Source organism: Phacochoerus africanus, chromosome 11, assembly GCF_016906955.1.
Source record: "Phacochoerus africanus isolate WHEZ1 chromosome 11, ROS_Pafr_v1, whole genome shotgun sequence".
Taxonomy (NCBI): Eukaryota; Metazoa; Chordata; class Mammalia; order Artiodactyla; family Suidae; genus Phacochoerus; species Phacochoerus africanus.
In genome coordinates this window covers 22209382-22224138 of record NC_062554.1, presented here as the reverse complement: position 1 = coordinate 22224138, position 14757 = coordinate 22209382, and the positions used below count along the sequence as shown (strand labels likewise).

Genomic DNA, 14757 nt, shown 5'->3' with positions numbered 1-14757 from the left:
CAATATTTTAAAGGTAAAAAATCTCTTGGTCAACTCGTTGCACCACAATTAAAAACAATCCTGTCAGTCTCCTGCTCCAGTGAGTTGGTGGAGCTATAGGGATGTAAAAGCAAATTAACTCAACATCAAATAGAACTGAACGAGCCTTGTCCCTCAGAAATGGCTGCTTCTATATTAAACAATAGGTACTTAGAGAAGGTTTTATGTTTTGGTCACTAAGATATCACTTATGAATTGAAGCATTGAGTGGTGGAAAGGAATTAGGTTCCAAACTCAGGTATGAGCTTCAATTCTGGCTCAGCTCCTTATTAGCAATGTGTGAATGAGTAGGTTGTTTAGGCTTGCTGAGTCTCACTTTCTTCAACTGTAATATGAAAAAATAAACACAATATTATGTCAATATATAATTTATATCTATTATTATATTAATAATATAATACAACACAGTTTCTGGCTCAACAAATGTCAATTTCTAGTTTTCTTCTTGAGATTCCTCAATCCTTCGATCCATGCATAACTGAGAACTTGAATTGTTGGGGACCTGTCGCAGGTCATATGACATTCAGAGCCATGGATAGAACATTAATTCACAATCCTCCTGATTCCACAGCTATATCCAATACCTTTATTATGCCTGTAAATGGCTTCTGAATGGTTGAGTAAAGCTAAGCTAACTTTAGCATTGAATGTAATATATTGGATTCTTTCATAATGTCGATTAACTAGACATCACAGACAGTATATAGATGAAATCATTTTCACTCCTGTTTGAATAATACACCTTTTCAGGATATTTTCAAAAGATCTGACTGCCTAAAAGACTCCTACAGCAGACTCAGTTAAATTATAGAAGTTTGAATGGAACTATTTTTGCTGAAATGCCAACTGTCAAGTGACTAAATGTTCAGATGACTGAATATATTAGTAAAAAGGAGGAAATCTACCCCAGTTCCAGAAATAATTTGAAAAACTTAATCTCAAATCATTGTCTTTACATTTGACACAGGAGGGGAGGCCGTCTGTGATAAATTGTTAATGCTGCGGTTATGATCATGGAGATGGCAGTCAGACATGGTTTCCAGTACTGACTCTATTAGCTACCTGACCTTGAGTAAATTACTTAAGCTCTCTGAGTATCAGCGTTTTTCATCTGTAAATGGGAACCATAACAACTTTTTCCGAAGGATCAAATACTTTACCTAAAAAAGGACCTCATATGTAATATCAAGTACAAAGTGCTTAATAATGATAGCTATTATATTATTACTGAATACAAGATTATTGGGCAAGCCACCAAGTTGTTAACTCTGGCTCTGTAACGCTGGATGAATAGTCATTATCGTAATAACTAGCATGGATATATCATATAAAGATATAATATGATAATATCTTCTATACATGGAATTCAAAGAATATGTCAGAGACTAGTCATTTTACATGAACAGATTTCATTTAATCTTTTCACAATAATGCTTGAAGACATATTATTCTAATTTTAAAGAAAAAAGGTTTCAGAATAAGAAGTAACTTATCCAGGATCTTATAGCTTAAGAAGTTACAAAAGCCCACTGAAATCATTTTTTTTTTATGATTCAAAAGACTATATACCCTTTCTACTGCATTGTTCCGCTTTCCATTCCATTTAGCATTTTCAGTAACAAAACACTCATGATAGTAATTGCACCCCGTTTTTTTCCATTGAGAAAGAACAAATGTGAAACATTCCAAATGATTTGTCCAATATTATCTAGTAAGTAGCAAAAGTCTTGTGATGAGGAATTTGTTCCTTTTCTGTTTCAATGTAGACGACTTGTCATATATTATGGGAGGGTGTGTGGAATCAAGTGTCCCAAGTCAGGTGAAAAAAAAAGAAGACAGAAAGAAGAAACAGAGGTATTAATGGAGAAGGTGAACTTAGTGTCCTCTTAAATTGAAAGAAATAGCAATGAATGACCAGTTATTAAAAGCTTTAGGAGCAAGAATTCTATTATGGTATTAGAGCTTTATCTTAAAAAAATGTAAACCATACGACATTCCACAGAATCTTTTTCATAAAGAAAAAAGAGAAGCTGTTATTTCACTGAGCTGTTGCCATGGTTACCTAAAACCCATGACTCTCTGCTGACTTTTTTTTCTTCCACCATTTGCTTCCATGTGATGTGCTTTTCACCTGGTGAGTGAATTCTCTGGCCACACTTCACTCATGTCCATCATCTAGGAAGTGTCTTTTCTTTTTTTTTTTTTTTTGATCTATCATGACAGCTACCCTTGATGTAATTTTTCTTCTGATGGCAAGCTTATCGGATGCTTGCACAACCTTAGATCTAATTGTGTTGAGCGTAGGCATTTGTACTTTAATGTTAGTAAAGAACCCCCACCTCCAAAAATAATGGAATGCTTTAATTGGTGCAAACATGTTTCTAGTTTAAAATCCCTTGGCATTAAACAAACCAAAAAATAAATTAACAAATATACAAAAAAGTATATGATTTCTGAATATAAGTTCTAATAAAATTACATAAAGTATATAATTTTTAATATTTTTTAATAAAAGGCCTTACCGGTAAATATTATTAATCTCACTTAAATAACACTCAAGTTGGTACTTACTTGATTGTCTCTATTTGTGCTTTTTTTTTTTTGCATGCATACAGACACACACAAGCCTAGAGAGAGCTACACAAAATGTTTTATTCCAGACTATAAGTTACTGCTTATTTTGGCATTCATTATTTTGGCTAAAGCTCGGGGATCCAGGGCTATAAAGTATGGTTTAAGGTTCTAGAAAAAAAAAATCTAGCTATGTCTATGCAGCATTTTATTTTATATGTATGTTAGTGTTGGAGCTAACATTTCTATGATTTTCAATTTTGTTCAATTCAACAAACATTGATAAAGCCCACTTCATGTATGTATTATGTTCCTGGGCTCTGTGGATATAAAGATAAATTAGAAATGGCTTCTACACTGGAGCATCTGGCAGTCTGCAAGACAAAGATAGGTTTGAAAACAATTACATGTACTGAAGAGTCATAGGTGCAATGATATAAATCTATACAAAGTGCAGTGATGATGAAAAGGGGTGAAAGTTCTACCTGAATAAGGGATATGGATAAATAAACATCTAATGGAATATGTTTATTATAACATGAATGAAAAAGACTACATCAGAATATCTGCCCCCATTGTCTGTGCAATTGAATTTTAAGAGCATTAAAATGACTCCAATCAGAATACATGTCCATAAATCAGTGGCTTATTTGATCCTTTATGAGCCTAAATGGCTCTTTATAAGTAGGAAATAACATGGTTTACTTGAAATAGCATTGGAGTCAGAGGCACTGGGATTTAGTCCTCTGCTGTGTGAGCTTAGACAAATCACCCTACCTTTGGGTGCCTCGCTATCATCTTTTACAAAATGTAGGCGCTGCACCACACACCAGTGAAGGTCTTTCAGCTCAGAGTTAATAAAGCCCATGAATTTCTTAAAAAGGCTGTTATTTATGTCAAGTAAAAGATATCTGAAATCAAGGGCAGGCGGAAGGAGGCTTTGTATCAAAGGGGGTAATAAGTCTTACTAATTTGGAAGGTATTGATAAACTCACCAAGTCTGGAACCTATTTGATCTCATCATTTCACACAAAATAGTGTAGTTCTTGATTAGAGTATTCAATTCAGGCAAAAGCATTTAAACTAGTGGTGTGTTTATTATAGAACCTGAGTTTGTAAAGTGAAAGAGATACCAGGATAATTTCCATATTAATTAAATCAGTGATTCTTAGTGCAGGCTGTACATTACAATTACACTGGCAGGTTTTAAAAATAAAGACCCTCATAGTGGACCCGCAGCATATGATTTTCTGCCAGAAGGTAGAAGCGTGGAGTGCATGTAACTTTTTAAGCTCCCTAAGTGATTTAGATAATTAGAACTGCTGAATTAAATCAATATAAACAACTGATATTAAATTTTAAAGGACTATGACCAGAGGGGCTGTGCAAAGGAATGAAAACAGCCAACTAGAACTTCACAAATGACACCACTCACAGTAGGTGAACAGAGATGCTCATTCATTTCACCTGCCTTATTTAAAGAGTCTTCTACTCATTTTTCTTCATTAATCTTTGTCCACTTTTATGTCCTAATTTTATTTTAAACACCAGTTACTGCACAATAGTTCAATCATAGAACAACTGTTACAAATCTAATGTTGTAACAATTTCAACCTGTGTTTATTTAACTAGACCCAAAAAAGTTTTCTTTATAAATAAATTTGGACACCATCATACAGAAAAAAAAAAAAGAGAAAAAGTTTTCCACTCAATGATCAATAAATGAATAGAAAAAAAATTACAAACATAATTTGGGTATCACCAAGAAGCCTACATCTCATGTAATTAAATATCAATTAGTATTTATCTATTAAGCTTCGGTGTGACTATTGTAACTTTTTTGATAATTTAGATAATCCTCCAGTTTTTCTGGGTCAAGCAAAGCTGTACAACTAAGGAAAGCATTATAACTGACTGAAAACTCCACATCCAAGCTTGACAGTATTTTCAACATTAACAGAGGATATAAGAGTTAGAGTTTTGCACTTTATAGATTAAGGTAGGAGGTCTGAAGCCTTATTGAAATAGATTTTTTTCAAGCACATTTTTTCCAGCTTTTAATGTCCAAATACACTCCTTACTCTTGGTAAATAGCTGACATTAGTGACACCAGATATTACAGTGGCCATTTTTCAATGAGCTTCAGTAGGCTCCACTTGGAAGGTGTATGCACCTAGTGGAGGGGCCAGGTGTGTGGGAAGTCATCCACATTTCAAAATTGCAGAGTGCCAGGTGAGAATGCAAGATTCTTCGCACTTCACTTAAATATAGGGCTTAGTGCCATAAAGCACTGCTGGTCAAAAGCTCTGTATTAGAAATGTTTAGAATGTAAGCAGAAACGCGTTCCTTCCACCTTACAGTTTTAAAATGATGAATAATTAAAAGCATGTTTGTTTAGCTACCTGTTATCCCTAATCAAGAGTGAAAAAAATCAGAATAGGAGAAATAGAAATTAAATTTCAAAATAGAAATCCCTTATCCTGTACCTGAAGTTTTCACATATTTAGGGAAAATGCTAAATTCTCCTGTGGTCTAATAAAAAAAAGTGAGACAGGGATGGGTGAGATCCTTCGGCCAAAGACATCGTAGCAGTCGTGTCCTTGGAAATAGTCTAGAGTGGTCATGTGGCCAGGCTATCTGAGAACAAATCTCTGCTACTTCCTTGCTCTGGATCTTGTACAAGTTACCTATTATCTTTATACCTCAGATTTTTTTTTTAATCTTTAGGATGAGGAAAATTTAATGAGAGTATTGAAAACACAATAGGGCCTCACACATGTTAATTGCTCAATGAATATTAGCTATTTTCATTATTTACCTGCTTGAACTTCAGGGTCTTCATATAATTTTTTAAAAGAAGATTAAATCTAAGTGATGTGCACTTAGATTACTTTCCTCATGATAATAACCATCACAGACATTTAGCAAATGATGTCTTCCCAGGACCCTGCTGTGAAGGGAGGAATAGATCTGGGATAGGGCCAGAAATTTTTGTATTTTTACTTTGTGCCCTGCAAGAATTTTATTGTAAAGAAAATTTAAGAAACATTGACCTACATTATTTATTTCTTTAATCATCTAAATATGCCTTCAGCCATTTGTTCCACAAATACCTAATGAGCTCTTAGCATTTTTCAGGCACCATCCTAGGTGCTGGGAGATACAGGGATGAACCCAGTACTTTTTATTCATTAGCCTTTAGGAATATATAGAGGATATTAGACAAACAACGCCACAAATATTTATGTAACTACAATCGTGAAGTTTACTATAAAGGAGAAGTATAAGGTATATTGAGAGCCCTTAACAGGAGACCTTTCCTAGGCTTGACAGGGGACAGAGATGAGAAAGGAGGTTGATAAAGACCTGCCAGAAGATGTGATTGTTAAGGGTTCTTTTATGCCCTGGTGGTGTATTTCCAGCGCACCTTACCTGCCAAGAGGAGAAGAAGGATGCTGGGCTGAGTAGATTAGGGTTTGCAGGGTTGCGTCCTCCCATGTACTCATCTGTGCAAATGTCACAATTTTCTGCATCTCGCCAATCCCAGTATGGAATAGTGAAGTTCTCATCCCCTGTCAGCTTCTGGATCTCTTGTTCCCATACCAGCAAGAAGAGTCGATGCCAAGGCAGGAAACCTGGTGCTTCATGAGCAAAATCAATGTCTCTCCAGATTTCAGAGCCCCCAAGTAGTGTGTCCCTTGACACGTAATAATGCATCCAGACAAAGAGGTCATAAATGTTGATGTCACTAAACATGGGTGTTGATCCATTATTCATTTGGCCGTAGGTGCCTGTGGGGATGACGAAGTCTGGGCTGGTAGTATGTTTCGCTAAAGTGAGGTAGGCAAGAAATTTGTTCTTCTCTGGCACACTCAGATCAAAGATGTTTCTTCTGACCAAAAGTCGCCTCTCTGTGCAGTTGGGTCCCTGAAAGCCAAACTTACAACTTCCACAGTTAAATCCCATGAAGTTGCCAAAGCACTGGCAGGTCCTGTTATAAAAGACGGAGGGCCAAGACTCCCGTTCATCCACCCCGGTGAAGGGGAACTGAGGTCCCAGGGGTGCCTTGGACAGAATGATGTCCTGGCAGGAACCCCTGCCTGAGAGCTGGCCACAGGGACTCCCATCACCTCCCCAGGGTGGGCAGCATTCCTTCTCCATCAGGTTCTTGGAGGAGGCACAGGCTCGAGGGAAGTGTCCGGCGGAAGTCTGGAAAGTCCAGAGCAGGCAGTACAAAGCAGCCAGGAGCATTCTTCCTCTAGTTCTCACAAGGTCTGTTTGAGCTTGTTAATTGAGCCACACACTTCTCTTTCCAGCTACCCCTTCAGTCACTATCACATGTTTTGGCTAAGACCTATGTAATACCACTCCCACCTCCATCATCAAACACTCTCAGTCTTTATCATAAGCTTTCATCTTCTGAAATCCACATGACTGACTTTTCTTGGGAGTTGGCATGTATCCCACCAGTGGGATAGGCCTATGTTAAAGTGAGAAACACTATCCACCATTAATAGTTTAATTCTTGTGGTTATAATTAAACCATCATCTGATCTAAATAAACCTGGTTAATTGACTATAAATTAGTGATGATTTGAATTTGAGAATGAAAAGTCGTGTCAGGAATAGAGGTTCTTTTATTAAAGAAGTTCAGGAAATGTTAAGAGATTTTGGGTGCAAGATGGTTGTTTCTCAAAGACCATAAATAAGCCACACCATTTATAGAATTCAGTTTTGCAGAAAGAGATACTTTTCAGAGCCTGGAGATTATTTTTTATATATGCAACTTGTTTATTTTATACAAAGTATCAGAAAAAAAATCTTTCTAATACAATTCCTGATTATCTTGATGTTATTTGCTTGTTAGCTGTCTGATCATTCATTTTCTGATTATTACTAAGGATAGGTCATTTTGATAGCTGGGCGGTCTGCTTTATTTGGGGGAACTTTTACTATTTACTATTCCAAAGGAAACTTAAAAAAAAAAAATTGAAGGAGTTGCCATGGTGGCTCAGGAGAAACAAACCCAACCTGTATCTATGAGGACGTGTGTTTAATACCTGGCCTTGCTCAGTGGGTTAAGGATCCAACATTGCTGTGAGCTGTCGTATAGGTTGCAAACGTGGCTCAGATCTGATGTTGCGTAGGCCCACAGCTGCAGTTCAGATTTCACCCCTAGTCTGGGAACCTCCATATGCCACAGATTTGGCCCTAAAAAGACAAAAAAAAAAAAATGAAGTATACTTGATTTTCAATATTATATTAGTTTCTGGTGTACAACATGGTGATTCAGTAATTTTATAGGTTATAGGCCACTTAAAATTATTATAAAATATTGACTATATTCCTTGTGCTGCATAACACATCTTTATTTATTTTATATAGAGTGGTTCATACTTTCTTTTATTTTAATGCTGTAGCCATCTTGTTTCACCCATAAATTCTGGAAATCAGGAATTCATCTGAAATTTTGTTGGTGATATGGTCTTGCAAAGGAGTTCTCAGGGTTGTGAGTGAGTGAACAAGGATGAATATATTTCTTCAAAAATATTGATCATACAAATTTTTTCATTTTTTTTCTCTGTATAGTAAGCTAGATAAATTGAAATCCATGAGTAAAAACATTATTTTACACTGTGCTAGTTTTCAAACGAGTAGTACAGAAAATAAGAACACTAGACTTTTCATGGAAGGACGTCTTTGTGAACTGATGTTACTGGAAAGGATCTCATATTTTTGTATAATAGTATGCAAATTTTATTATGGGGTGCCCCTTGAGTCAAACCTTAAAGGGTAGATATAAGTTGGAAAGACAAATGAGAATGGAGACAATACTTCAGGCAGGGCAAACTATCAAGGGGTGAGAGCTGTGTTTTATCTGCTGATTTAGAGCACTGACTTCACATAGCCACACCCCTTCCCCGCACTATAGGGAATTAAACCTGGGCCCCACCCTTGCAGAGACTTAAAAACTAAGTGGTTTGAGTTAAGGTGTCTTGAAGCACTAGAGGTTGAGAGTGATCAAGTCCAAGTTACCTCTGAGAGACTTCCTCCCTTATTCTGCTCCATTCTTAAAGCTGGTGGTCCCCTGAACTTGGGGAGCAAGTGAGAGAACGTGTGAGCTCCAAGGAAAGCAGCAGTGTCTGGACTCTCAGTGCAGGGATCCAGGGAAGGTCATTGCTATAGGTGATGCTGGAACGTGAACCTTTCTGCTCTCTTTCCGTTCTGCTGGATTTAGTCTCGTTATTCAGAAAGAGCCTTCTGCATAGCACTGGGAACTATATCTAGTCACTTATGATGGAGCATGATGGAGGATAATGTGAGAAAAAGAATGTACATATGTATGTGTGACTGGGTCTCTTTGCTGTGCTGTGGAAAATTGACAGAACACTGTAAACCAGCTATAATGGAAAAAATAAAAATCATTAAAAAAAGAAAAAGAAAAACATCAAGGCTCCTCCCTACAACTCTCTTGACACTCAAAGCAGCCCTTTTAGGTGGAAGGAGCATTGTGTAGGTGAAGAGGAAGAGAAGTTTCCATGGAAATGTGACCTCTGGCTGGGATCAGGAAGTCACCACATGATCTCCACAAGGGGGCTTAATCTTTTTTCTTCCTTCTTTCAGAGGCACAGAGAGATTAACAGAGGGCTTCTTGTCCCTGGGGAGTCTCGGTTCTCTAATACTTACAACCACATGTGGCCTTTTATAATTCTGTACCATCTACTTGCAGACAGAATTTAACTTCTCATGTTCAATTTAATTAAGAATTTTACTTTATATTTGCCCCCCCCCCCCCCAATTCAGGCTTCCCAGTGAATAACTTAGAAAGCCTCCATCACACCATTAGGCTTCTGTGTCTGTTCTGCCAAGTCTATTTTTCATAATATTCAGAGCATGCTTAAGAGGATGCCTAAAATGTACCTTGTCCTATTAATTTCCTTCACAAAGTTTATTTCTTTAAATTGACAGACCTCTTTATTGCTCTCAAATATTGGACACTATCTCCACTGGCCCATTTGTAAGACAGTCTCATGGTTAGTACAGACTTCTTGCATGTCAAACCCCGTTTGGATTCTTCCTCCCTGATGTACATTCTCTAGGTGTCTCTATTTTACAGAATTTGAAGTTGTTCTTTCCTATCTTGGGAGATTATTGCCTGAGTTAACACCTGAGCTGATGCAAGACTCTATTAATCAGAATTAGGGCCTCTGTAAATATTCTGCAGGTATTTATGGAGCACCAATTATCAGGCATATGGTAAGAGATAAGAATGCTCTGGTAGATACAACAGAGAGATTTCTACCCTCATGAAGCATATTGCCTATTAAAATGATATTTTAAATTTAGTAATTTAAATAATATTTATAACTGTATTTAAAATTATCTTACATGATTAAATTTACTGTATTTTTTAACCATTTTAAAAATTGAAGTAGTGTTAGTTTACAATGTTGTATTCGTTTCAGGTGTACAGCAAATTGATTCAGTTTTACATATATATGTATACATGTAAAATTTTATATGTAAAATTTTTCAGATTCTTTTCCCTCACAGGTTATTGTAAGATATTGAATATAGTTTCCTGTGCAATCTATTTTATGTATGATATTTTATGTATGATTTATCACCCTCCCTTTCCCCTTTGGTAATTATACCTTTGTTTTCTATATCTATGGGTCTGTTTCTGTTTTGTAAATAAGCTTATTTATAATCACTTTTAGATTCCAGATATTAGTGATATCATACGATATTTGTCTTTGATTTAACTTCACTTAATATGATCATCTCTAGGTCCATTTATGTTACTGTAAATGGCATTATTTTGTTCTTTTTTTGTGGCTGAGTAATATTTCATTGTGTATATATCTACTACCTCTTCTTAGTTCATTCATCTGTCAACAGACACTTAGGTTGCTTCCATGTCTTAACTATTATAAATAGTGCTGCTGTGACCATTGGGATGCCTGTATCTCTCAAATTTTACTACACATTTTAAATTTATTAACATCAAACTCCTCGCCAGCAGCATTCTGATTCATGCCTGAATGATGCTTACCTAACATATAATTTCTTTAAGGCATGTTCCTTGTGGTTAGAAATGCTAGAAACACATAAGCGCCATGCTTGTGGGCAGTTTTGGACCACAAAACCACCAAGAAAAAAGCACAAATGTGGCACTAAATAGATCGTGGAAAGAATATTTGTTTACAGTATGAGAGGTGAAACAAGAAGGCAATGCAACACCCTGTGATATCATGCACACTGAGTGGCTCTCAATTCTTTGTGGCTCCGGCCATCTATGAATGAGTATAAGAATGTTGTATTGTTTTGAGGGTTTCCAATCTTAACAAGTAGGCAAATTTGCTTCTTCAATTGATAGTTTAAAAAATTTTAAACCTATTAAGGAAGATGACAGAGGGACTTATTTCGTTTCATTGAGGCATAGTTGAGAAATGTTTTCTGGCAGATGTTACATTTCAAGTGACATCTGAAAGATTATTTGAAGTCTGTTTGGTGAAGAAAATAGTGGGAGCATGAGCATTCCAGGCGGAGAGAACACAATATGTAAAGCTTCCAACATGGAAGCAGCATGGCCTGTTCAAGGATCCTAGGTAGCTATAGCCTCCAAAGCTATGGAGATTGTGATATAAGTATAGAGGTGTATAGATGCATGAAGTCATAGTCCTTGAAGGGTTGGAAACTGTGTTTTGATATAATCATATGCACACTTAAAATATTTCACTAAAACCACTGAGATGAGAACAGATGTAGGGGTAGGAGCAAGAGTAAATGTGGAAATAATTCTTAGGCGATTATTGCAGTAACCCAGGAAATAATTATGTGGCTTGGACCAGAGTGATGATCCCTGTGATGAAGAGAAGTGAATGGATTAAGAGATAGGTAAGGAGTGAGAGCTGAAGAGAGATATTTGGGGTTGAATTTCTGGCTTGTGCTGATAACTCAAATAAGAAAAAAGAGAGGGTAAAATGTAAGTGGGAATTGAATATGGGCTCAGTTTTAGAATATCGAATTTGAGTTTAAGTTGTAGTCTTGCCACAAACAATTGTCCTTTTTTTCCTGCTGTTTGCACTGATCATTCACCTACCCACGGGTTTTGACCTAGCCAAACTTGCTCTTTTCTCCTACTCTGGTCATTTATTTTACCCCTTTATTTGATGGGAGTTTGAATCTTCTTCGCCAGCTTTTTTAGCCCCCTTCTCTCAATTTTAACAGTAGCCACCATTTCTTGAGTATCAGCAATGTAATTAGCTCAATTTGAGTAGCTACCATTTTAAAATAAATATAGCTATGGAAATAGTTAAATATACTCAAACTAGGAAAAATAGCATACGGAATTTGCATGTGCCCATCATCAAGCTTCGTCAACCTTTTTCTTTCTCTCAGTATTGTTTCTTGAGTTCCACCTACATAAAAAGCAAAAAGTTCTTTAGTATTTTAAAGCAAATCTCAGATCTCAATCTTGTCCATAATGTCTCAGTGAAGATAATCAACAATTAAGACCTTAAAAATATAACCATAGTACCAGTACAACATCTCAGACAAAAGTAGGGAATAATAATTCCTTAATATCATCTTATTTCAAGTCTATGCTCAATTTACTTTAATTATCTTAAAAGTGTTTTTTTTTCCAAGATCCAAACACGGCTTATATATTGCTTTTGGTTGATATATTTCTTAAGAGGTTTTTTTTTTTTTTTATTCAATGTTTCTTTTCTTTTTTTAAACGTTAATTTACTTAAGGAATAAAGCAGATTTTGTCCTATAGAATTCCCCGCTTTTCAGAGTTAACTAATTTTATCCTGAGGCATCATTAATGTTTCTTTATCCTATATTTTCTATTATTCCATAATCTCATATTTTTATAATTGGGGAATTATGTACAGAGGTTTGATTAGATTTAGGTTCAGTTTTGCTTTTGTTTTTGTTAAGAATTACTTCATAGGTGTTTCTGTGCCCTACCTATTCAGAGACATCAGAGGAACCTATTGTCTGGCTTTTGCACTATTAGTTTTTAAAATTGATTAATGGTTTGAGGTGACATCAGATCATCTTTTTTGTTGTTAAATAGCTCTCTAACAAACTTTTACCTCATGGTTTTATCATTCACTACTAATTGTTTCCTACATCAATCATTTCAACCTAAGAGTATAAAAATAGTGAATTTTGTGATTCTACCATTCAATTTGCATTTATTAATTGTGATTCTTTTGTAAAGAATAACATTTCTTCATCAACTATTTGGTTATTTTGAAATACTTTCTGTATGAGAAAGGTGGGATAAATTTTAATTCTTATTCTTTATTTTTCAATTTTTAGAATAATGATTTGGCGTCCTAACAACCTCTGCACAGAACCTATATGTATTTTTTAAATATCATGAAGACTCAAAGAGTTTTATGTATTTGGTGTGTTTCTTTTGGGGGTAAAAATTAATGCATCTTTGTCCAATTTTCAGCTGATTAGTGGACATTAGGCAAGCTACATTATGATATTTTAGGCAGTGATTATTAAAATTGTGTTTCGGTGTATGCTTGTGTGGAGTTGACGGGGTGGGGGGAATGTAGCCACCAACTTTCTTCAGTTTAAACTCATTAATGTATTCAGTAAATATTGAGCATCTATGTATCTAGGGCCCTGTGCCAAACACCTGAGGGATGCAAAGTTGTATAAGTCACAGGTTTCAGCTGCTCCTGGATTTTATGCCCTGGAATCACACTCCGAATTTTCATCTAAAGTCTATGAATTGTGTGTTCTTGGGCTCCAAAGGAAGAGAAAAGGAGGAAAAGAATAAGCACAGCCTTAGGACTTGTTCAGTAATTTCACTTGCCACAGCCTCAGTGTACTCAGCCATACCACATAGGGCTCTTTTGAGTTTTAAATGATGTAATACATGTTAAACACTCAATACAAGGTCTGACACCTATTAAGTACTCAGTAAATGTTGAAACTGTTATTATTAAAGACCATAGATTGGGTACATGTTGTGTTCATCACTACAGGTTTCTCATTACTTCAAGGCCTTTTCAGTGTAAAGAACTGGGAAATAGCTATTTTATTAGATATAATTAAACATCATTATTATAAATTGGCCCCGTCTTCTCTACCCAGCACCCTCCCTTGCCCTTTTACTCCAATTAAAACCTTATTTTCTAAAATACTGAGATGTCGTGTTTCCTTAGGATTCTGAGCTTAGCATATACTCTTTCCCCTACTAAGAATATTCCCCTTTTGTATTCACTTTTGTGATCTGGGTACACTGTTAGATTCAGCTCAGATATCAAGGAAGCCTTTGCTGATTGACAGGCCTCCTCCAAGGATAAGTTGGAGGACTTTATTCTCTTCATTCTCTCATTGTACCCCAGGTTCACTTTTGTCATTGCACGCATCACAATGCATTGGAGTGATCTATAAGTTTGCCTTATGCTTCTTTCACATCATGAATCCTTTGTGGGCAAAAATGTGGTTTTACATTAAGTACCTGGCACAGTGCTTGGCACATTAAGTATATTTTTATTAGATGGAGATTGGAGGGCATCTTTGGATACTTAGCCATATCCTTGATAGGCTTCTAGAGTATAGATGAGTTTTAGCCAGCCCCTGCTCCAGTTTTAAGGTGGTCGGTTGTGAGAGATTCTCTCCATTAGGTACTAAAGCTCCTCTCAAACTGGTCCTCATAGACTGTTGAGTGTTAAGTAAATTGCGGTCCCCAGGAAGCTGAATGATTCATATTTTCTTTGCTTCAGTTGTACTGTCTATAAATTATCCAAAAGGCAGACGGTATTAATCTTCTGGGTCCCTATTTCCTAACTGTGCATATGTCCACTATATGCAGAACTAGTTCTTCTATTATTTAATTCCAACCCCACTGGTAATTAAATCTTTCTTAGAAATTACCTAAAAACATTAACGAAGAGCAAAATCTGCATTATAAAAAGAAAGGGTATAATTTAAGCCACATTATAAAGAAAATGGGTTAGTAGGAAGACACAACTGTAGGGTGGCTTCTGAGAGACAGCACAGTCTCTGGTGACATTAAAGCAGACCCAGCCAATGAACAAAATGCAGAGCTAAAATGCATAGCCTTTGCAAATGGAAAGAAACTTGTTCTAATGTCAGTAAATGGTG

The 14757-nt window shown here is 36.0% G+C and overlaps 1 protein-coding gene across 1 annotated transcript in view; it reads right to left on the bottom strand.

Annotated features, from left to right (window-relative positions):
- The window catches only part of TYR (tyrosinase), an 89494-nt gene extending 82483 nt beyond the window's left edge, over window positions 1–7011 (bottom strand). Inside the window, exon 1 of the mRNA XM_047753112.1 lies at window positions 6043–7011. Coding sequence (XP_047609068.1) covers window positions 6043–6861 — 819 coding nt within the window. The 5' untranslated portion in view covers window positions 6862–7011. The remainder of the gene's footprint in view (window positions 1–6042) is intronic.
- Window positions 7012–14757: the final 7746 nt, after the last annotated feature.